This window comes from Procambarus clarkii, chromosome 68 (assembly GCF_040958095.1).
Source record: "Procambarus clarkii isolate CNS0578487 chromosome 68, FALCON_Pclarkii_2.0, whole genome shotgun sequence".
Lineage (NCBI taxonomy): Eukaryota > Metazoa > Arthropoda > Malacostraca > Decapoda > Cambaridae > Procambarus > Procambarus clarkii.
This window is the reverse complement of record NC_091217.1, coordinates 10656263-10679125: the sequence shown is the minus strand read 5'-3', so window position 1 is coordinate 10679125 and position 22863 is coordinate 10656263. Positions and strand designations below refer to the sequence as shown.

The 22863-nt window shown below is 52.3% G+C and overlaps 1 protein-coding gene across 7 annotated transcripts in view; it reads right to left on the bottom strand.

Moving 5' to 3' along the window:
- sei (seizure) overlaps positions 1-22863 on the bottom strand; it is a 1036232-nt gene that overhangs the window by 741738 nt on the left and 271631 nt on the right. Inside the window, exon 2 of one of the 7 annotated variants that reach the window (XM_069310838.1) lies at positions 13466-14181. The exons of the other annotated variants lie outside the window; for them this stretch is intronic. Within the exon in view, the coding sequence (XP_069166939.1) occupies positions 13466-13885 (420 nt within the window). The 5' untranslated portion in view covers positions 13886-14181. The remainder of the gene's footprint in view (positions 1-13465; positions 14182-22863) is intronic. 7 annotated transcript variants of the gene reach the window in all.

The following is a 22863-nucleotide window of genomic DNA, read 5'->3' as shown; positions in this document are numbered from 1 at the left end:
AGGGGGGTGTCCGGGGCTACCATTATCCGGAAGGAGGAGCCGCGTCTTACGTGACACCTTTTCTCTCCTGAAGTAGCAGGAAAGATACTTTACTGCTACTTCAAGAAAACCAAAAGCCAATCATTATGTCCTGTTGTTTTTACTTTATGATGTAACTTACAACAATGACCAAAACTGGACTATCTAACCTCCCCCCGTAAATTTTTATATTTCTTTTTCTTTCTCTTCTTATTCTTACGTTCTCAATCTTACACCCCATTATTACTCCCATCCCATCCGTACCTTTCTTCTTGTTCTTACCTGTCACCTTACTCTTCCTTCCTCTAGGAATTACCTCCTCTTACCTGCTCCTCACCTCTCTTGCCTTAATGCCCGTGCCCGTTACGGGCTATTCATGCCCGTGCCACCTCTTGGGTGGATTAATCTTTATCAATCAATCATCCCTCGAACGGGACACGTCCTCAAACGGGATTTTTGAGGACGAAAATCCGAGCCTGGGTGTATTCAACCTAGAATTCTGCTGCACCGACAAACTTCAATGAAGATTACGTTCATCACCATAAACTGCAGCCACCCAGGCTGCCGCACAAGGTTTTCACTGCTTCGGCTTACAAATACAACCCCACCAAGTAAAAAAGGAACGATACCATGAGATCCAGCAGTGCTTTAAGTGCTACGAGCTCTCCCACCCCACCAACAAGTGTCAACACCCTGTCCAGAAGTGCAGCCTGTGCGCCCTGGACCATCACTACTCCATATGCAAGGCAACAGTCCATCGCAGCTTGCTCTGTGATGGCAATCACCCTGCAATTTTCTACCGCTGCCCCCACAGACAGGAAAGCATCAAGGCCCAGGTTGAAGCCAAGAGAAACAACCCTTCTACCTCCGCGACCAGAGCCCCAGGTGCTCAACCCACGACCTCAGCTCCCACCAACCAACCAGAAGACTTTCCAGTCTTACCAAAGAGTGGTTCATCCCACCAGGCGACCCAGCCTTCACAATGGGGACCCAAGGCTCCACAGGCTACTTCGTAGCCCCCTGCATCACGTGCAGGCATTATCCCTGGTCTTATTAGACTAGCGGAAAGGCTTGCCGGACCAGACAACCACTGTTTTGTCAGTGAAGTGAACATATTATACCTAGCCTATGGCCTGGCCCCCATCATAGCCCTTGGCACAAGTCTCACAGCCTCCACCACCACTCTGGAGACTACCACCAGGACGACCACGAGGTCGATTTCAACACAGACTCCAGAACCACCCAAGACCCGGGCGGCACAGACAGAGGAATTTCCCTCTCCAGCTCCCAACACTCCTACTATCACCATCTCAGCAGCCGCGCTAGCAGACGTGTTGTCTACAAATGCTAACAGCACCACCAACACTCCTGAAATCGCTTCTACCACCAATCCACGACACCTGAGCCTACCTAAGGCTGCGAGGCGAAAGACGAAAACACCAACTACGGAGGTTAAAAAACTCCTCAGACAAGGAAATCATAATAGGAGCTCCACCGCCGCACCACAACTACGACACCTACAACTACGAGACTTCCTCATGAAAGCCACCTCACCAAACTCCAACGACAGCACGGCTCAGACAGTCTCAGGCGAAGAAAAAAACAGAAGACCTAGAGATCTACACTAACCCCACCAGCTCCATAACTGGTACAGTCCGCCCTCCACGGCTGGAAACTACCATCCATCCACAGATCTCCAGTATCAGCTATTGATACAGATAATGGCTCCAAAGAGCCTCCACTTACGGGCTCATCATAGCCCGTGCTATTTGGAACTTTTTGTTCCGATTAGCTGAATCTAAAACAATAACAACCTCGATCTCATTATGGGCTATTCATGCCCGTGCCAGCTCTTGAGTGGCTTAATCTTCATCGATCAATAAATCTCGCTCCCTTACGGGCTCACTTTAGCCCGTACTACATGGACACTTCGTTGAGTAGCTGGATCTAAAACAACAACAACAAGTTCCCATCACAATCAACATGATAATGGTCCTGGACGGACCGAAACGTCGTCGTGTCATCTTCTGGTGCAACCCGTTCTCGCAAATTTAATAAGTCAATATTGACTTATTAAATATGTGCATAGGTGACATACTTAACATAATAGATACCCTTAAAAAGATTCATAGAAAACACCGACCTTACCTAACCTACTTAGTATGTTAAGATAAGCATCTTATTGCTTCATAATTACAATTTTTACCTAACCTATAATAGGTATAGGTTAAGTAGTAATTGTAATTACTAAGCAATAAGATGCTTATCTTAAGATACTAACAAGGTTAGGTAAGGTCGGTGTTTTCTATGAATCTTTTTAAGGGTATCTATTATGTTTAGTATATCACCTATGTACGTAGTTAATAAGTCAATATTGACTTTACGAATTTGCGAGAACGGGTTGTCTGGTGTGTGGTTTAGTTCTCAGACAATAGTCTAGTGTCATGCGTACCATACATAGTATTATAAGTGTGTGTGTACCGTACTTAGTATCATTAGTGTATGGTGAGTGCGTGAGTACCGTACTTACTATCATAAGTGTGTATGGAGTGCATGTGTATCGTACTTAGTATCATAAGTGTATGGTGAGTGCGTGAGTACCGTATTTAGTATCACATGTGAGAGCTCAGTAGCGGACACCCAGTTATTAACGTGGAGTAAAAACACAAGAATTATCTTTAAGATACACACACACAATCTTAAGAGGGTCTGTCGAGGCCACTTTTGAGTGATGGGCGTCATATAGGAGTCAGGAGTGCAGGTTTGTGTATTATGCACCCCATACCCATTTGTGTTGAGGGTTATCTTCTTGTGAGGTTATCTTGAGATGATTTCGGGGCTTAGCGTCCCCGCGGCCCGGTCCTCCAGACGTCCTTTTTGTTACATATCCCCAGGAAGCAGGCCGTAGCAGCTGTCTATCTCCCAGGTACCTATTTACTGCTAGGTAACAGGGACATCAGGGTGAAAGAAATCTGCCTATTTGTTTCCGCCTCCACCGGGGATCGAACCTGGAACCTCAGGACTACGAATCCCGAGCGCTTAACCACTCAGCTGTCAGGGGCCTGACAGCTGAGTGTTCAATAAAGTGTTGTATAGGGCCACTATAACACTGCCACATGTTGTGACAGATGTCATAGACGCCACAACCAACAATAAGGCTTGTAATTCACAACTTAATTTGAATATTAACTTATGAACGTCGACTGGAAGAACAGCGATGTAAATATAACGACATGACTTCGTAACATCACAAGATTGCACAACCTCGCCGACTGCATGATGTGATATGACTGCGTGACGTCAGGTGCAAGAAGTCATTACAAAACTTAACAGGACCAAACTACAACCTGTTATCCTGTGCATGGAGAGTCTTAGGCCGCTGTAATTTAAGGCATACGGATAACATGAAATATTACCAGACCCTGAACACTGATAATGAGAACACTGCACGACTTGTAGCCAGGTGTGTGCTGTTTGCTTCTGATATAGCTACACAGAACGACATGTCCATGTAGCACGGGCTATAGTGAACCCGTAGAGCCAGGAGTAACCGACACACCATTATATATACAAGGATAAACCTCGCTACAACAACAAGCCCCGCTCCTGTGCCAGGTAATTCCACTACGGGCTCACCATAGCCCGTGCTACTTGGAACTTTTGTTCCCAGTAGCTGAATCTAAAAACAACAACAACAACAACTCCCTACAATACTCTGGCGTCCTACACTTGCTCTAGGGTGTAGGTGGACGTGTAGGTGTAACAGCACAAGCAGACGAGTCATACAGTGTACTCTTCACCTGACTATAGCACAGGACAATAGTAAACTAACAGTGTATGGATAACCTGTCTTGTGTATATCCTGAACATGTGGTAGAGTGTGACTGGTGCTGCCACACCCCGCACTCTGGCGCTGCCCCACCCCGCACTCTGGCGCTGCCCCACCCCGCACTCTGGCGCTGCCCCACCCCGCACTCTGGCGCTGCCCCACCCCGCAACTCTGGCGCTGCCCCACCCCGCAACTCTGGCGCTGCCCCACCCCGCAACTCTGGCGCTGCCCCACCCCGCAACTCTGGCGCTGCCCCACCCCGCAACTCTGGCGCTGCCACACCCCGCAACTCTGGCGCTGCCACACCCCGCAACTCTGGCGCTGCCACACCCCGCAACTCTGGCGCTGCCACACCCCGCAACTCTGGCGCTGCCACACCCCGCAACTCTGGCGCTGCCACACCCCGCAACTCTGGCGCTGCCACACCCCGCAACTCTGGCGCTGCCACACCCCGCAACTCTGGCGCTGCCACACCCCGCAACTCTGGCGCTGCCACACCCCGCAACTCTGGCGCTGCCACACCCCGCAACTCTGGCGCTGCCACACCCCGCAACTCTGGCGCTGCCACACCCCGCAACTCTGGCGCTGCCACACCCCGCAACTCTGGCGCTGCCACACCCCGCAACTCTGGCGCTGCCACACCCCGCAACTCTGGCGCTGCCACACCCCGCAACTCTGGCGCTGCCACACCCCGCAACTCTGGCGCTGCCACACCCCGCAACTCTGGCGCTGCCACACCCCGCAACTCTGGCGCTGCCACACCCCGCAACTCTGGCGCTGCCACACCCCGCAACTCTGGCGCTGCCACACCCCGCAACTCTGGCGCTGCCACACCCCGCAACTCTGGCGCTGCCACACCCCGCAACTCTGGCGCTGCCACACCCCGCAACTCTGGCGCTGCCACACCCCGCAACTCTGGCGCTGCCACACCCCGCAACTCTGGCGCTGCCACACCCCGCAACTCTGGCGCTGCCACACCCCGCAACTCTGGCGCTGCCACACCCCGCAACTCTGGCGCTGCCACACCCCGCAACTCTGGCGCTGCCACACCCCGCAACTCTGGCGCTGCCACACCCCGCAACTCTGGCGCTGCCACACCCCGCAACTCTGGCGCTGCCACACCCCGCAACTCTGGCGCTGCCACACCCCGCAACTCTGGCGCTGCCACACCCCGCAACTCTGGCGCTGCCACACCCCGCAACTCTGGCGCTGCCACACCCCGCAACTCTGGCGCTGCCACACCCCGCAACTCTGGCGCTGCCACACCCCGCAACTCTGGCGCTGCCACACCCCGCAACTCTGGCGCTGCCACACCCCGCAACTCTGGCGCTGCCACACCCCGCAACTCTGGCGCTGCCACACCCCGCAACTCTGGCGCTGCCACACCCCGCAACTCTGGCGCTGCCACACCCCGCAACTCTGGCGCTGCCACACCCCGCAACTCTGGCGCTGCCACACCCCGCAACTCTGGCGCTGCCACACCCCGCAACTCTGGCGCTGCCACACCCCGCAACTCTGGCGCTGCCACACCCCGCAACTCTGGCGCTGCCACACCCCGCAACTCTGGCGCTGCCACACCCCGCAACTCTGGCGCTGCCACACCCCGCAACTCTGGCGCTGCCACACCCCGCAACTCTGGCGCTGCCACACCCCGCAACTCTGGCGCTGCCACACCCCGCAACTCTGGCGCTGCCACACCCCGCAACTCTGGCGCTGCCACACCCCGCAACTCTGGCGCTGCCACACCCCGCAACTCTGGCGCTGCCACACCCCGCAACTCTGGCGCTGCCACACCCCGCAACTCTGGCGCTGCCACACCCCGCAACTCTGGCGCTGCCACACCCCGCAACTCTGGCGCTGCCACACCCCGCAACTCTGGTGCTGCCACACCCCGCAACTCTGGTGCTGCCACACCCCGCAACTCTGGTGCTGCCACACCCCGCAACTCTGGTGCTGCCACACCCCGCACTCTGGTGCTGCCACACCCCGCACTCTGGTGCTGCCACACCCCGCACTCTGGTGCTGCCACACCCCGCACTCTGGTGCTGCCACACCCCGCACTCTGGTGCTGCCACACCCCGCACTCTGGTGCTGCCACACCCCGCATAGAGAGACTGCTGAAGTTCACAATGTGTCAATGTTTACACAGTGTCAATACTCTCAATAATCCGATTTCCAGGTTTTTAGTAAAACAAATGAAACAAAATTCAGCAATACGCATTTCCTTAACTAACTGTCGGCGGCACGTGACGTGACTTAAATACTCTGTCTATGTGAGCCCAGAACAGTGAGGGTGGCCAGCCCAGAACAGTGAGGGTGGCGAGCCCAGAACAGCGAGGGTGGCGAGCCCAGAACAGCGAGGGTGGCCAGCCCAGAACAGCGAGGGTGGCCAGCCCAGAACAGCGAGGGTGGCCAGCCCAGAACAGCGAGGGTGGCCAGCCCAGAACAGCGAGGGTGGCCAGCCCAGAACAGCGAGGGTGGCCAGCCCAGAACAGCGAGGGTGGCCAGCCCAGAACAGCGAGGGTGGCCAGCCCAGAACAGCGAGGGTGGCCAGCCCAGAACAGCGAGGGTGGCCAGCCCAGAACAGCGAGGGTGGCCAGCCCAGAACAGCGAGGGTGGCCAGCCCAGAACAGCGAGGGTGGCCAGCCCAGAACAGCGAGGGTGGCCAGCCCAGAACAGCGAGGGTGGCCAGCCCAGAACAGCGAGGGTGGCCAGCCCAGAACAGCGAGGGTGGCCAGCCCAGAACAGCGAGGGTGGCCAGCCCAGAACAGCGAGGGTGGCCAGCCCAGAACAGCGAGGGTGGCCAGCCCAGAACAGCGAGGGTGGCCAGCCCAGAACAGTGAGGGTGGCCAGCCCAGAACAGTGAGGGTGGCCAGCCCAGAACAGTGAGGGTGGCCAGCCCAGAACAGTGAGGGTGGCCAGCCCAGAACAGTGAGGGTGGCCAGCCCAGAACAGTGAGGGTGGCCAGCCCAGAACAGTGAGGATGGCCAGCCCAGAACAGTGAGGGTGGCCAGCCCAGAACAGAGAGGGTGGCCAGCCCAGAACAGTGAGGGTGGCCAGCCCAGAACAGTGAGGGTGGCCAGCCCAGAACAGTGAGGGTGGCCAGCCCAGAACAGTGAGGGTGGCCAGCCCAGAACAGCGAGGGTGCCCAGCCCAGAACAGCGAGGGTGGCCAGCCCAGAACAGCGAGGGTGGCCAGCCCAGAACAGTGAGGGTGGCCAGCCCAGAACAGTGAGGGTGGCCAGCCCAGAACAGTGAGGGTGGCCAACCCAGAACAGTGAGGGTGGCCAGCCCAGAACAGTGAGGGTGGCCAGCCCAGAACAGTGAGGATGGCCAGCCCAGAACAGTGAGGGTGGCCAGCCCAGAACAGTGAGGGTGGCCAGCCCAGAACAGCGAGGGTGGCGAGCCCAGAACAGCGAGGGTGGCCAGCCCAGAACAGCGAGGGTGGCCAGCCCAGAACAGCGAGGGTGGCCAGCCCAGAACAGCGAGGGTGGCCAGCCCAGAACAGCGAGGGTGGCCAGCCCAGAACAGCGAGGGTGGCCAGCCCAGAACAGCGAGGGTGGCCAGCCCAGAACAGCGAGGGTGGCCAGCCCAGAACAGCGAGGGTGGCCAGCCCAGAACAGCGAGGGTGGCCAGCCCAGAACAGCGAGGGTGGCCAGCCCAGAACAGCGAGGGTGGCCAGCCCAGAACAGTGAGGGTGGCCAGCCCAGAACAGTGAGGGTGGCCAGCCCAGAACAGTGAGGGTGGCCAGCCCAGAACAGCGAGGGTGGCCAGCCCAGAACAGCGAGGGTGGCCAGCCCAGAACAGCGAGGGTGGCCAGCCCAGAACAGTGAGGGTGGCCAGCCCAGAACAGTGAGGGTGGCCAGCCCAGAACAGTGAGGGTGGCCAGCCCAGAACAGTGAGGGTGGCCAGCCCAGAACAGTGAGGGTGGCCAGCCCAGAACAGTGAGGGTGGCCAGCCCAGAACAGTGAGGGTGGCCAGCCCAGAACAGTGAGGGTGGCCAGCCCAGGACAGTGAGGGTGGCCAGCCCAGAACAGTGAGGGTGGCCAGCCCAGAACAGTGAGGGTGGCCAGCCCAGAACAGTGAGGGTGGCCAGCCCAGAACAGTGAGGGTGGCCAGCCCAGAACAGTGAGGGTGGCCAGCCCAGAACAGTGAGGGTGGCCAGCCCAGAACAGTGAGGGTGGCCAGCCCAGAACAGTGAGGGTGGCCAGCCCAGAACAGTGAGGGTGGCCAGCCCAGAACAGTGTGTTTAAGCAACAATAACTCTTCTGAGTTGTTTAAAATGGGACACCTCTAGGAATTGTGTTAATAAATAGTAATTCCCAAGAATTAACAATTAATGAGTTATTAACAATAATAATTAACATTTGTAATGTAAAAGGAATCTTGTTGCTTAATTACGTGTATATTTATTGTTTTATTAAAAAAGTATAACACTGAAATGAACGTTTTTTTATAAAGCCGGCTAAAAAAAATTTAATTTGAATGTTTTTAAAAAGACAATTTAAAAATAACAAAGTATAAATAGTATTTTACCTTATAAGCAACGAGAAATGTGAATGTCAAATTTAAAGCTTTGGTTGATATAATAAAAATAACATAGAAAGGGAAATTAAGGTTATTTTATTCTGCGATTTTTGCTGCTGCAGCAACGATGAGATTTTATGTGAGGCATTTGTTTGGTTGTGTTGGGAGCTGTGTTGCACCACTAGTTACACCACTATGTGAGGCCAGTGTTTGGTTGTGTTGAGAGCTGTGTTGCACCACTAGTTACACCACTATGTGAGGCCAGTGTTTGGTTGTGTTGAGAGCTGTGTTGCACCACTAGTTACACCACTATGTGAGGCCAGTGTTTGGTTGTGTTGAGAGCTGTGTTGCACCACTAGTTACACCACTATGTGAGGCCAGTGTTTGGTTGTGTTGAGAGCTGTGTTGCACCACTAGTTACACCACTATGTGAGGCCAGTGTTTGGTTGTGTTGAGAGCTGTGTTGCACCACTAGTTACACCACTATGTGAGGCCAGTGTTTGGTTGTGTTGAGAGCTGTGTTGCACCACTAGTTACACCACTATGTGAGGCCAGTGTTTGGTTGTGTTGAGAGCTGTGTTGCACCACTAGTTACACCACTATGTGAGGCCAGTGTTTGGTTGTGTTGAGAGCTGTGTTGCACCACTAGTTACACCACTATGTGAGGCCAGTGTTTGGTTGTGTTGAGAGCTGTGTTGCACCACTAGTTACACCACTATGTGAGGCCAGTGTTTGGTTGTGTTGAGAGCTGTGTTGCACCACTAGTTACACCACTATGTGAGGCCAGTGTTTGGTTGTGTTGAGAGCTGTGTTGCACCACTAGTTACACCACTATGTGAGGCCAGTGTTTGGTTGTGTTGGGAGCTGTGTTGCACCACTAGTTACACCACTATGTGAGGCCAGTGTTTGGTTGTGTTGGGAGCTGTGTTGCACCACTAGTTACACCACTAAGTCTACTCCCATAATTACACTAGGCAAAGTCCATCACTGAAAACAATGACTAGTATTAATATGTCGATGAAAATAATACTGCCTCAAAGAGATTTTTCAGGTAAACATTTCAGGATTATTATTCAAGATTTTAAAAACTCATTCCCTGCATCGTTTTGCGTTAATTTCCAAATTAGGCTTGTCTAATGTTACGCTATTTACGAATTTTATAAATTTTGCGGTTTCTTCTAATTACATAATTTGGTCAATCTTAAAACAAAAATGATAAGCAGTTCAATCAACGATGATTGAAAAGTGCATTTGAAGGCTCTCAATGGCTGTTGATTTTATGAGTTTCATCTCTTGTGATTTAAGGTTTGAAAAATATTTCACATACCATTTTTGACATTTATAAATTCTGAGTTTTGATTTCAAAGGTTTTTATGGTGTTCAAGTAGTTTAAATGTGAGGAGAAAATGTGTGAAAAACATCAATCTACAAATGCCTACAACGTGAGATCATTCTTGACAAGAAAATTGTTCATTGGTCAAAAACAGACAAATTTCATCTAAAAGCTCAACGAATCGTTTAAGGACAGAACCTCTTCAATGCCAACGAATGTTGTTGTACATTAGTAGTCCTGTGTACACAGACCTCCCATCACTCAGTAACTTTCTAAATTGTCTTATTTTTTTACAGTTCAGATTTGTAATGAACTATCTTGGTTACAATATTCACGACTATAGGTGCCTTAAGGCCAGTTATACACACTAGGCTACCCTGTGTTCAATACAATTTAAGCCTACGTATGTCCTCCATATCTGGTAACTCCTTTTACAAAAGCTTCTTCTTTACCACTCTTGCTGGGTGTGCCATCACTTGTCACGGCAACTATTTTTAAAAGGTCAGCCTTTCGATTAGACAATTATAAATACATTTATTATGAGGGGTTTAACAAGTTAAGGGGCGGCACTGCATACCGCGTGCCAACAACATTTGTTCGCGTGCCACGTTAGGCATGTGTGCCACAGGTTCGCCACCCCTGCCCTGGTAGGTCTTAGAAAATGGTTCACAGACCAGTCCTAATACAGAACACTTTGCTCTATACACTTGAACAAGAAATTAAAGTGTTTTTTTAATAACAACATACAAGGCCCAAGTCGGGTGTTACGGACCCGAGCCCAGCGTCCGAGCACGGAGCAGTGACGACCGCGCCATCTGTGGGTCAGCTCCCGAAACCCCCTCCAAATGGACGACGCCATCTAGTGAGGACGAGATATATTGGCCACAAGGGCTAGTTTCCCGTCCTGATCAGCTCATAACACAGCCGCTGCTGACCTCTGGTGAGGTAGAGCTTAGACAGCAATGCCATCTATGGAGTGGATAGGTGGGCGTTTGTGTCTAAGCCTGTAAGTGAGGTGCCCTAGAGTCCCTATTACTGATGACGTGTCAGATTACAGAGTCGACCTGGGACTGCTGTAATGGAAGTTGGATCAGTCTACCCAAGGCAGTCGAAGAGTCTCCACGTGTTTGCTGTAGCAGCTGTGAGTCAACCCCCCCCCCCCCCCCCCCCCCCGGATGAACACTGTGGTGTTAACCTGCCTGTGACGTGGCAGTTGAGGGATTGTCGTACCCGGGGCTGACTCGTGGAGAAGACTAACCACTGGGGTGTTGTGGTGAGGAGAGTGATCTGTGGGATCACACGAGGCTCCTGACTAGGGCTCGCAACCCTAGTATCGGTCGTGGAGTGGCCTACGCAGCGTTGCTGATTGGAACCTGCCAGCTACAGGCTGGATTTGTGGTTGACGGCCTCCACGACCGTGCCCCCAGTGGAACTGTAATTTGGCTGGCCTGTGGCCAGGGTAGACTCAAGAGAATCGAAGGATTCATCGTGAGGCCACAAGAGAACCAGGACCACTCGTCTTGAGCACCGTGGACGTCCAGGGTCTTCAGAGGAAGACCACATTTTATATAATAGTGTTTATACCTCCCCCGTGTGATAATCTATATATTATTTATGGTGATGGTGATAATTATATTATTAAGTTTTTGCCTTTGTCTTTCTTCCCCTTTAATTTACTTGCGTTACGGAGCACACCCCTTGAAAGCCACTACTAGCTTGGGGCCGGATACCCAAACTCTACTAACATCAGAGAAAGAACCCAGTTGCGACCCGAGAGGGCCGTAACATCGGGGATTACAAATGCGCTCTTTGATAGGCCACACGAATATTATATTGTATTCAGAAAACTATCGGTTATAATTAATTACAATATTTGTTCTTCTTGAGGTTATCTCGAGATGATTTCGGGGCTTAGCGTCCCCGCGGCCCGGTCCTCGACCAGGTCTCCTTTTTGTTACACACCCCCAGGAAGCAGCCCGTAGCAGCTGTCTAACTCCCAAGTAACTTGTGTACCTGGGAGCGTGTGTGCGTTAATGCATTTAGAAAATGTATTTCAAAATGTAAATCAAACTTAGTTACTTTCTTACAAGTCGTTCGTACCCAATTCTTTAAAATTCTTAACTTCTTTCCGTTTCCTTCTCGCCACACTCAAAATATCTTAGCCAAGTTTGGAAACATAATTGATGGTCACCTTCAGAAAATGAATTCTCTCTCTTATCAGTGACGTCAGAGATAAATTCGACCAATCAAGGGGTGTCTGGGAGTCCCCCTGATCAAGTGCAGTCTCGCTCACCCGGGCGGTGTTCTTCCGCCCGGCCTCGGGTCCGCCCGGGTCCGCCCGGGTCTACCTAGCGTTGGTTAATCCACTTGTCGAAATAACCTGAATGACTAATACATTTATAACTAAGTGATAAGCGGAAATTTATGAGCATATTTCTTGTAATTAATTTTCTTGCATATATAATTATATTTAATAAATTTCATTCAGCAACTTTCTAGGGGTTTAATAAGGAGTATACTTTATTCATTTTAATTAAACCACCACTTGATCATATTGGTGGTTTAATACAGAGTACGCTTTATCCATCCGGTGGTTTAATGACGTACATACAGTATCTCCTGGTGGTAGAGAACACACACAGCGGGTATCCGACCACCACCACCACACGGGTGATAACTGGTATCCGACCACCACCACCACACGGGGAAGCGGGTACCCGACCACCACCACCGCACACGGGTGATAGCGGGTACCCGACCACCACCGCACTAACAACCAAACAAACAGCGCCTCGCAAAATTCTGGGTTTTCTATGCTTCGGTATGTTAGGTTAGGACGTACAGACCTGGCTTGGGTCTGTACGTCCCTGGTCAGGTTAGCACTTTGTATTTTGTACGTTGTGGCAAAACAAGAGACCGGGCTGGGACACCACGTAGAGACACTGTACACTGTGGGACTCATTCACTGGCTATCATCAAAACTACCAACTACATCTCTTATGATACTCTCCGACACACAGCATTTATTGTGTCACCAGCTCTGGTACCCGGCGTCGCTCGGGTGACGGACGCCACATCTTCACCGCACACATCTATCGTCACTAATGATCTTCACTACCCGGGGAACACATCTACAACCATCATCGTTCCAAACCAGATTCACTACACACTACTCTTATCACTGTAACCACCGTACCTACCCACGACCATCCTCATCACTGTAACAGTGTTCACAACCCGGGAACCGCCGGCTACACTATCCACACAGTGCCCAGTTTCTGGAGGCTCCCAACACTTAATCCAGAATCTTTATAATGCTTATTTAGAAGAGATTGGAAAGTTGGTTTCAAGGGGGGGGGGGGAATGTATTGGAATTATCATGGGGAAAGCATAAACCTAAACCCCCTATGACCATTCCCCATCACCTATCAGTCATCCCGCAAAGTTTGGCTCTGCAGCATGACCGTTGCTGTGAGAGTGCCTTATTATTATTATTATTATTATTATTAATTATTATTATTATTATTATTATTATAATTAACATTTATTGACAAAATTAATTACAATTTTGCCTAATCTGAGGATTTCAATTAAATCCTATTAAAGTGAGGATAATGCTGGTATTCACTGTCACGCAGGACACGTCATACACAAGACAATAGGTCCAAACTGGCCGGTGTAAGAGACCAGCACCCCAGTGAGGGGGGGAGTGGTAATGGGGGGAGAGGAAGGGGGTTGAACACAAGAGCTTGGTCTTACCTGGGCGGCAGCGCGGGGTTCGACTTCGATGATCTCATCAGAAGAGGAGGTGCTGGCCTTGCGGCTGTGCGAAGCCCTGGGCTGGGAGACGGGCGTGTGGCGGTGCGGGGTGGTGTCCAGGTCGGGCCCCGGTGTGAAGGACCGCAGGGGGATGCTGTCCCCGCGGCCCCCCAGCTTGTGGATGTCGTCCAGGAGGCTGTTGATGTCGGTCAGGTCCTTGTCGGGAGGGTCACCCGCTAGCAGGGTGAGGGGCGTGGTCTCCTCGGGGTCGTCGGCCCCCAGCTGCTGGGCACCGTCCCCCGCACCGCCCCCCACGCCACCGCTGAGCTCCCGGGGCGCGGCCGGTCCCCCGTTGCAGCGCCCACTGTCCCCGATCTCACGCATAACGTCCCCGCCGGCACGTGGCGACCACCAGCACATGGGGGTCCGGCCCACACTCACCAACCGTGGGCGACCCTGCAGCAGGGGCGCGGCCCCGTCTCCTGGTAGTGAGGTAGACGGCGGGCAGCGCTGCGGGCATCACAGGGCACGCTGGCCACCGGACACACACTCCTCATACACTACACTCAGCGCGCCTCAGGCACCATCACTCTCGGTGCTGCACAAGCGGCTCTCTTCACTCGTGTTTCTCCTTGTATTAAAGGCACGAAATATTGATGACAGGTTTATCAACAGAACGTGTTGTTATTATTATGCTTGCATGTGTTCATCTGCAACTGGAAGATTATTGCATTACTACACTGGCACCATCCCCAGCCCCGCATGCACAATACCCAGCCTCACTGGCACCATCCCCAGGCACCGTCTCCCCTCTCTGGCACCCTGACTCACCCCCCCCCACCCATCACTGCCAAATCCCTGCCGTCATTACTGAACCCCAACCACGACAACAATACACACCGCTCTCCCTCCCATACCCAGGTCCTCCCACATGGTCCCAGGTCCTCCCACATGGTCCCAGGTCCTCCCACATGGTCCCAGGTCGTCCTACATGGTCCCAGGTCCTCCCACATGGTCCCAGGTCCTCCCACATGGTCCCAGGTCCTCCCACATGGTCCCAGGTCCTCCCACATTGCCGCCCTCCCCTCTGGTACCCAGAGGTGCGTAACAGCCGGGCACACAGTGGCAGGCCTGACAATGTCACCTTTGCTCCTCTGTGGCGACAAGATCATCATGACCATATTTTCAGGGCCAGTGGTGCCTCTGGCAACGGTGCCAGCCAGGGAGAGGGGGGGGGGGGGTAGAGGCTGCAGGAATGTCACTGATGTTTCATTATCTAATGCTTGTATTTTACACAATGTCTTGGAGAAATATCTAATTTACGTCTCGGAGATGGTGGTGTTTTATGGGGCAAGTGTGAGTGTCTCATTTGGCAGACGTTCTATGCCAACATCTTGAGAAAAGTATTGATGTTCCTTCCTAGCAATCTACGTAGTTAAGACTGCTAGGACAGTAAGGGTTACAAAACTATTTTCTCGCCGGTTTTTATAGTGGAATGTTTGTCACGTGAGCTCCCTCTCCCACACACACGGCTCCTGGGCCCCCTCCCACACACACGGCTCCTGGGCCCCCTCCCACACACACGGCTCCTGGGCCCCCTCCCACACACACGGCCCCTGGGCCCCCTCCCACACACACACGGCTCCTGGGCCCCCTCCCACACACGCGGCTCCTGAGCCCCCTCCCACACACGCGGCTCCTGAGCCCCCTCCCACACACGCGGCCCCTGGGCCCCCTCCCACACACGCGGCCCCTGGGCCCCCTCCCACACACACGGCTCCTGAGCCCCCTCCCACACACGCGGCTCCTGGGCCCCCTCCCACACACGCGGCTCCTGGGCCCCCTCCCACACACGCGGCTCCTGGGCCCCCTCCCACACACGCGGCTCCTGGGCCCCCTCCCACACACGCGGCTCCTGGGCCCCCTCCCACACACGCGGCTCCTGGGCCCCCTCCCACACACGCGGCTCCTGGGCCCCCTCCCACACACGCGGCTCCTGGGCCCCCTCCCACACACGCGGCTCCTGGGCCCCCTCCCACACACGCGGCTCCTGGGCCCCCTCCCACACACGCGGCTCCTGGGCCCCCTCCCACACACGCGGCTCCTGGGCCCCCTTCCACACACGCGGCCCCTGGGCCCCCTCCCACACACGCGGCCCCTGGGCCCCCTCCCACACACACGGCTCCTGAGCCCCCTCCCACACACATATGGCACCGGGGCCCCCTCCCACACGGTACTTGGGCCCCACACACACACGGCCCCCTCCCCCCCACACAGCCACTACTCATTTTTTGAGGGGTTGCAGCAACCCATATTTTAACCAATTCCTGAATAGTAGGAATAGGTACTATTATCTCTGGAACGGAAGTTGCGATAATAATACATGCACCGGTAACAAAATATCGAAGATATTATGTGTCCGGTTTGTATTTTTTGTTAAATAATAGCAAGAAAAATTCATCTGCCTTGGAAGACAAAAACATATATATATGAGAGAGAGAAGAGAGAGAAGAGAGAGAGAGAGAGAGAGAGAGAGAGAGAGAGAGAGAGAGAGAGAGAGAGAGAGAGAGAGAGAGAGAGAGAGAGAGAGAGAGAGAGAGAGATAGATATGGGGGCAGGGGGGGGGGCCAACATGCATATACCATATGTATGCTGGGCTACGGTGGTGCTGGGAGGGGGGATATTGCCCCCCCCTCTCGTCCACCCTTAAGTACCCTCAAGGTCCAGCATCCATCACTCGCCTCCCCTCCCTTCCTAGAACCCCCCCCCCTCTGCTCCCTCGCCCTCCCTCCCACCTTTAACACTCCTCCAGGCTCGCTTACCCATCAATATTATCTGAATACTGCAACACGTAATATTCTGCGCCTGTACCCAAGATTTAATATGCAAATATATATTTACTTGCATATTTACTTATATATTTATTATTGCAGTCCCCGTGGCGTAGTGGTAAGACACTCGCTTGGCGTTTCGCAAGGGCTTTCCCGCCAAACACACAGCGAAACTACGACCTTGGTACAACGTTCGAACAAGTTTTAACACCACCTAACCAGTTACAACAACCAATATAGCAAGTTGTAACAACGTTCTAATACGTCATAAACACGGTAAGCCAAAATGTAACAACTTTATTACAAGTTCTAACAAGCGGAAAATAGAGACGGTTTCGGTTTGTGTTTCCAGGGTTGTCCTGGGATCGTATCCTGGCCTAGGAGGACTGACCGGGTGCCAGTCCTTAACTGTAGCCTCTGTTTACCCAACAGTAAAACGGGTACCTGGTTGTTAAACGATTTGGCGGGTCGTATTCCGGGGAACATGGGATTAAGGACCTGCCCCAAACGCATGCCTGCTAGTGGCTGTACAAGAATGTAACAACTCTTGTACAAAAATAAATAAATAACATTGTATGTTTTAGTACTCAATTTCCCATAACTGTACTGTAAGTAGGAAAACAATTCTCTAAAGCTATGTAGGAGAGATGAAAATGTATATATATACTGGTTAGCATTGCATAAATGTTTGGCCACGTCGTTGGTAGACAAATATAAAAAATGCACAAATATACACTTTAAATGTTGAGGTTGATGCTCTCAGATCCCGACCCTTCATGTTCTTCCTTTCACAAGTCTTCCCCTGGAAACACAAACCGAAACTGTCTATTTTTCGCTTGTTACAACTTGTAATAAAGTTGTTATATCTTGGCTTAATGTGTTTATGACGTATTAGAACGTTGTTACAACTTGCTATATTGGTTGTTATAACTGGTTAGGTGGTGTTAAAACTTGTTCGAACGTTGTACCAACGTCATAGTTTCGGTGTGTGTTTGGCGGGACTGATCGTCCCCCTCCCCTTGGTTGATCAGTCCAGCAACCAGGAGGCCTGGTCGACGACCGGGCCGCGGGGACACTAAGCCCCGGAAGCACCTCAAGGTAACCTCCCACCAGTGCTCGTCTCTCAGCGGCTCAGTTTCCCCTCACGTTAGTATAAAAAATGGATATTATTCCCCCCCCCCCCCTTTTGCTTAGACCTTTGTCATGACTTCGGGAAGGTGTCTTCAGGGCTACTTCAAGGTTGCCGACTCCTTACCTACAGCTGTGACAATACCACAGCTAACTTCCAGGCACAAAAACTGTTTAAAAAATGTAATAAACTCGCAGCTCTTTACTGTCGCTATATGTTTTATGTAAACAAATCGTTTATGGCACAAACAAAATGTATTAATGCTATTCTAAACGGAATGAAAAAGGCAAAAAGCTTACGCCAGACCTATGACAGGCTAGGTCATTACATTTAGAACATTATACCTAACACTGTGTACATTACGTCCAAGACTGCGTATACTAGGTCTAAAAATTGTGTATATATATATATTATGTTCAGAACAAACGTGGACCCCGCCAAACACACAATAAAACTACGACGTTGGTACAACATTCGAACAAGTTTTAACACCTAACCAGTTATAGCAACCAATATAGCAAGTTGTAACGACATTCTAATACGTCATATACACGTTAAGCCAAGATGTAACAACTTTATTACAAGTTGTAACAAGCAGAAAATCATGACAGTTTCGGTTTGTGTTTCCAGGGACTTTCTTGTCGGCGGCCGAGAACCTCCATTTGGTGGATGGCCACCCGGCCTGGGTCTCCAACATACCCCCCTCAACACACATGTTTATATACTGTACAAAACGCAATTCGACTGTTAGGCAAAACAATTGCATTTTTGTTTACGGAGTGGCGAATCGCGAGAGCCGGCTGCCGAGTTGAGGGTAGGGAATACTGGGGTTAAATATTCTCCCTGTAGGGTTTGGGGGTGTGCTGGTGGGGGTGTGCTGGTGGGGGTGTGCTGGTGGGGGTGTGCACGTGGGGGTGCGTGTAGTGGAGGTGTTGGTGGTACCTACACTCATGTTTACATACAAGCTCTGGCATGCTTCACCCACACACACAGCCACCCCCCCCCCCCCACACACACACACAGAGCCGGCCGGCCGAGGGGACAGCACGCTGGGCACGTGATCCTGTGGTCCCGGGTTCGATCCCGGGCGCCGGCGAGAAACGATGGGCAGAGTTTTTCACCCTATGCCCCTGTCACCTAGCAGTATATAGGTACCTGGGAGTTTGTCAGCTGTCACGGGCTGCTTCCTGGGGTGTGTGTGGTGTGGGGGAAAAAATAGTAGTAGTAGAAACAGTTGATTGACAGTTGAGAGGCGGGCCGAAAGAGCAGAGCTCAACCCCCCCCCCCCCCAAGCACAACTAGGTGAATACTACTTGGTGAATACCCCCCCCCCCCACACAAGTAGTATACCGTTGTGCTAGCCCCCCCCCCCCCACCCTCATCACTTCCCTGGCTACCTCGTCGAGGCAATATGAGCGTAATGTATTTATGTACAGAGGCTTTCTGTCCCCTATAAAATTAATATAAATGTCTTCACTGGGAGCGTGAGTGGCGTGTTCTCGTGGCTACAAGGCCCCTAAGAGGCCACTCTACGCCTGGTTTTGTTTCACTGTGAAGTTTGAAACAGAAGCCAAGGACGGTGCACCACCATCTTTAACTGTGTATAGAAAACAAAAGACAGTTATTTAACACGCACAGGACTAATTGGCGACCCCATTGCCAGCTGAATAGTGTCCTTCAGTAACCAAGATTGTGTTAGCCGGAGCTATTGTAGAGAGTGGGGCGACCGCTCAGTCCAGACCACTCACTCACTCACGGTAGTGCGACGGTCTCGCTTCGTGCAGGTCGGCGTTCAATCCCGGACCGTCCAAGTGGTTGGGCACCCTTCCTTTCCCCCCCCCCCCCGTCCATCCCAAATCCTCTTTACCCTCATCCCTTCCAAGTGCTATATAGTCGTAATGGCTTAGTGCTTTCTCCTGATAGTTCCCTTCCACGTTCAATGTCCCTAATATTGTGCAGTACATGTGTAGTGCACATGTACACTAGGTGTACCATGGGCAACACTGTAAACCAAGGTGTGAGGTGTGAGCCAGTGTAGGAGGAGGACGCTATCAATAACCAGAGGCGGTAGGACGCCTCCGGAGCTGGAGTCCACAATTAGCTACAAGTAAACACATCACTACAACACCAGTCATCTTAGGAGCACATGTGTACACAGCATCTTGTCCCAGGCTGTATCATACCACACTACACCAACCATGCGCCCGTGTGATGACAACACTCGCACTCGCCTAGTTGTGCTTGCGGGGGTTGAGCTCTGGCTCTTTGGTCCCGCCTCTCAACTGTCAATCAACTGATGTACAGTTGATTGACTGTACAACTGAGCCTACTGGGCTCCATCATACCTACATTAAAACTGTGTATGGAGTCACCCTCCACCACATCACTGCCTAATGCATTCCACCCGTTAACTACTCTGACAATGAAAAAATCATTCTAATGACTCTGTGGCTCATTTGGGTAATCAATTTCTACCTGTGTTCCCCCTCGTTCGCGTACCTACCCCCCCGTGTTAAACAGTTTATCCTTTTCAACTTGGGAATTCTTCTGAGAATTTTGTAGGTAGCGATCATGTCTCCCCTTACTCTTCTGTCTTCCAATATCACGAGGTGCATTTCACGCAGCCTTTCCTCTTAACTCATGCCTCTTAGTTCTGAGACTAGTCTAGTGGCATACTTCTGAACTTTTTCCAGCTTCGTCTTGTGCTTGACAAGGTACGGGCTCCATGCTGGGGCCGCATACTCCAGGATTCGTCTTACATACGTGGTATACAAGGTTCTGAATGATTCCTTACACAGGTTCCTGAAGGCTGTTCGGATGTTGTGTGACGAGGAGTGATGAGAACACCCGTGTGTGATGAGAACACCCGTGTGTGATGAGAACACCCGTGTGTGATGAGAACACCCGTGTGTGATGAGAACACCTGTGTGTGATGGGTGATGAGAACACCTGTGTGTGATGGGTGATGAGAACACCTGTGTGTGATGGGTGATGAGAACACCTGTGTGTGATGGGTGATGAGAACACCTGTGTGTGATGGGTGATGAGAACACCTGTGTGTGATGGGTGATGAGAACACCTGTGTGTGATGGGTGATGAGAACACCTGTGTGTGATGGGTGATGAGAACACCTGTACTCATCATACCACGTCGGAACGCATTCAAATACGTGAATTCCACAACAGCTTGCTTTTAGAACAGAAAGGTGCGATTCCCTGCCGTTCGCTAACTCACTGGAGTGAATAATGAAAGGCGACCAACACACCCCAGTTGGGAGAGCGTGGTGAGAACGACCAATATGTGGTGGTGGGCCGCGCCACAACCAGTACACGGCTTACCGAATTACATTTAAGTGTACTGCGGGAGAGCGGGGAGAGGAAGACGGCCTACATAACTCCCGCAGAGTGAGGGGAACATGCCTGCTATAGTGGGCTTTGGTCCCTCGGGGCGTGCGGGGGCGCATGTTCTCGCCACCGCTCTCTCACTAACACCTCAACCACCTACCTACCTACCTCCTCTCCCTCTCTCTCTCCCTCTCTCTAATTTGAAGAAGTGTAATACCTGAGGCTGAAGGAAGACAGACCCATAGGACACGGCTGCCACGTACATATATAAGGAGAAACCAGGATAACATTATATGCAGCCTCCCCGGTGACAATACTGGGCGGGGTGGTAGTGGGGGTGGTAGGAGGGGTGTGGTGGAGGGAGGGGTATGGTGGAGGGAGGGGTATGGTGGAGGGAGGGGTACGGTGGAGGGAGGGGTGTGGTGGTGGTGGTGGTGGTGGTGGTAGGAGGGGTGTAGTGGTGGTGGGAGGGGACGTAGAGGAAGTGTGAGGGGGTCTGACGGGGCCTGACGCCTGAGTTGACAGCGCTCGGGGTTCGTAGTCCTAAGGGTCCGGGGTTCGATCCCCGGCGATGGCGGAAACAAATGGGCAGAGGTTCATTCACCCTGATGCGTTCACCTAACAGTTCACCTAGTATTCACCTAGTGAATGACAGCGTTCACCTAGCAGTAGATAGGTACCTGGGAGTTAGACAGCTGCTACGGGCTGCTTCCTGGGGTGTGTATGAAAATTGGGATTAAGGACTTGTCCGAAACGCTATGTATGCTAGTGGTTGTACAAGAATGTAAGAACTCTTGTATATATAAATAAATCTATAAATAAATAAATAAATAAAGGGGCGTGGAGGGGGAGTGAGGGTGTGGGGGGCGAGAGAGGGGGGGGGGGTGAAGGTGTTGCGAGGGGGGGGGGGTGAAGGTGTTGCGAGGGGGGCCGAGGGCAGGAGCGGCGTGGCAGCTTAAAGTGGAAGGCGTCACCTGAGTTACCCCTGAAGGCTGGGCCACGCGGTCACCACCACTGAACACTTGTTTCACTCCGGGGAGGGGCGTCGCTCCCTCCACCACGGGGAGGGGCGTCGCTCCCTCCACCACGGGGAGGGGCGTCGCTCCCTCCACCACGGGGAGGGGCGTCGCTCCCTCCACCACGGGGAGGGGCGTCGCTCCCTCCACCACGGGGAGGGGCGTCGCTCCCTCCACCACGGGGAGGGGCGTCGCTCCCTCCACCACGGGGAGGGGCGTCGCTCCCTCCACCACGGGGAGGGGCGTCGCTCCCTCCACCACGGGGAGGGGCGTCGCTCCCTCCACCACGGGGAGGGGCGTCGCTCCCTCCACCACGGGGAGGGGCGTCGCTCCCTCCACCACGGGGAGGGGCGTCGCTCCCTCCACCACGGGGAGGGGCGTCGCTCCCTCCACCACGGGGAGGGGCGTCGCTCCCTCCACCACGGGGAGGGAGGCTAGTGTTAACATGGACACCAAAGGTACTGTGCGCCACTGCGAGCCTCACACAGTCTTACACTTCTGGTATTAAGATAACTGTCCCCGTGTCACACCAACCAGTACTACGATAACAAAAATATATCCAATACTGTTTCCCCAATTTCTTCTGCATCATAAAACGGCTTCTCTTCCGGCTAAATATACTTGCTTCTCCCCTCTCTTCCTGTCTCTCCCTCTGTTTCTCCCTCTCTCTCCCTGTCTCTTCCCCTCATTACGCCCAGAGCGACGGCGTGGCACTTCTACATAACCACATCTTCACTTTCGGAAAATAGTCTTCATGTGTGAAGAGGGTTTGGACCCACCGCGGCCATCGCTGCGTCTTCCTTAAAGTCGATATGAATTTATCGGCAGGTTAACTTGATGATTATAAAGTGCGTTATTACTCAACAGCAAGAAAATAAAATATCTAAACAATTATACCAAGAATTTGGAAAAAATGCGTAACTTTGCGTTTATATATATATATATATATATATATATATATATATATATATATATATATATATATATATATATATATATATAGGGAGATATATATATATATATATAATCATATATATATATATATGACATCGATATATATATATATAATATATATATA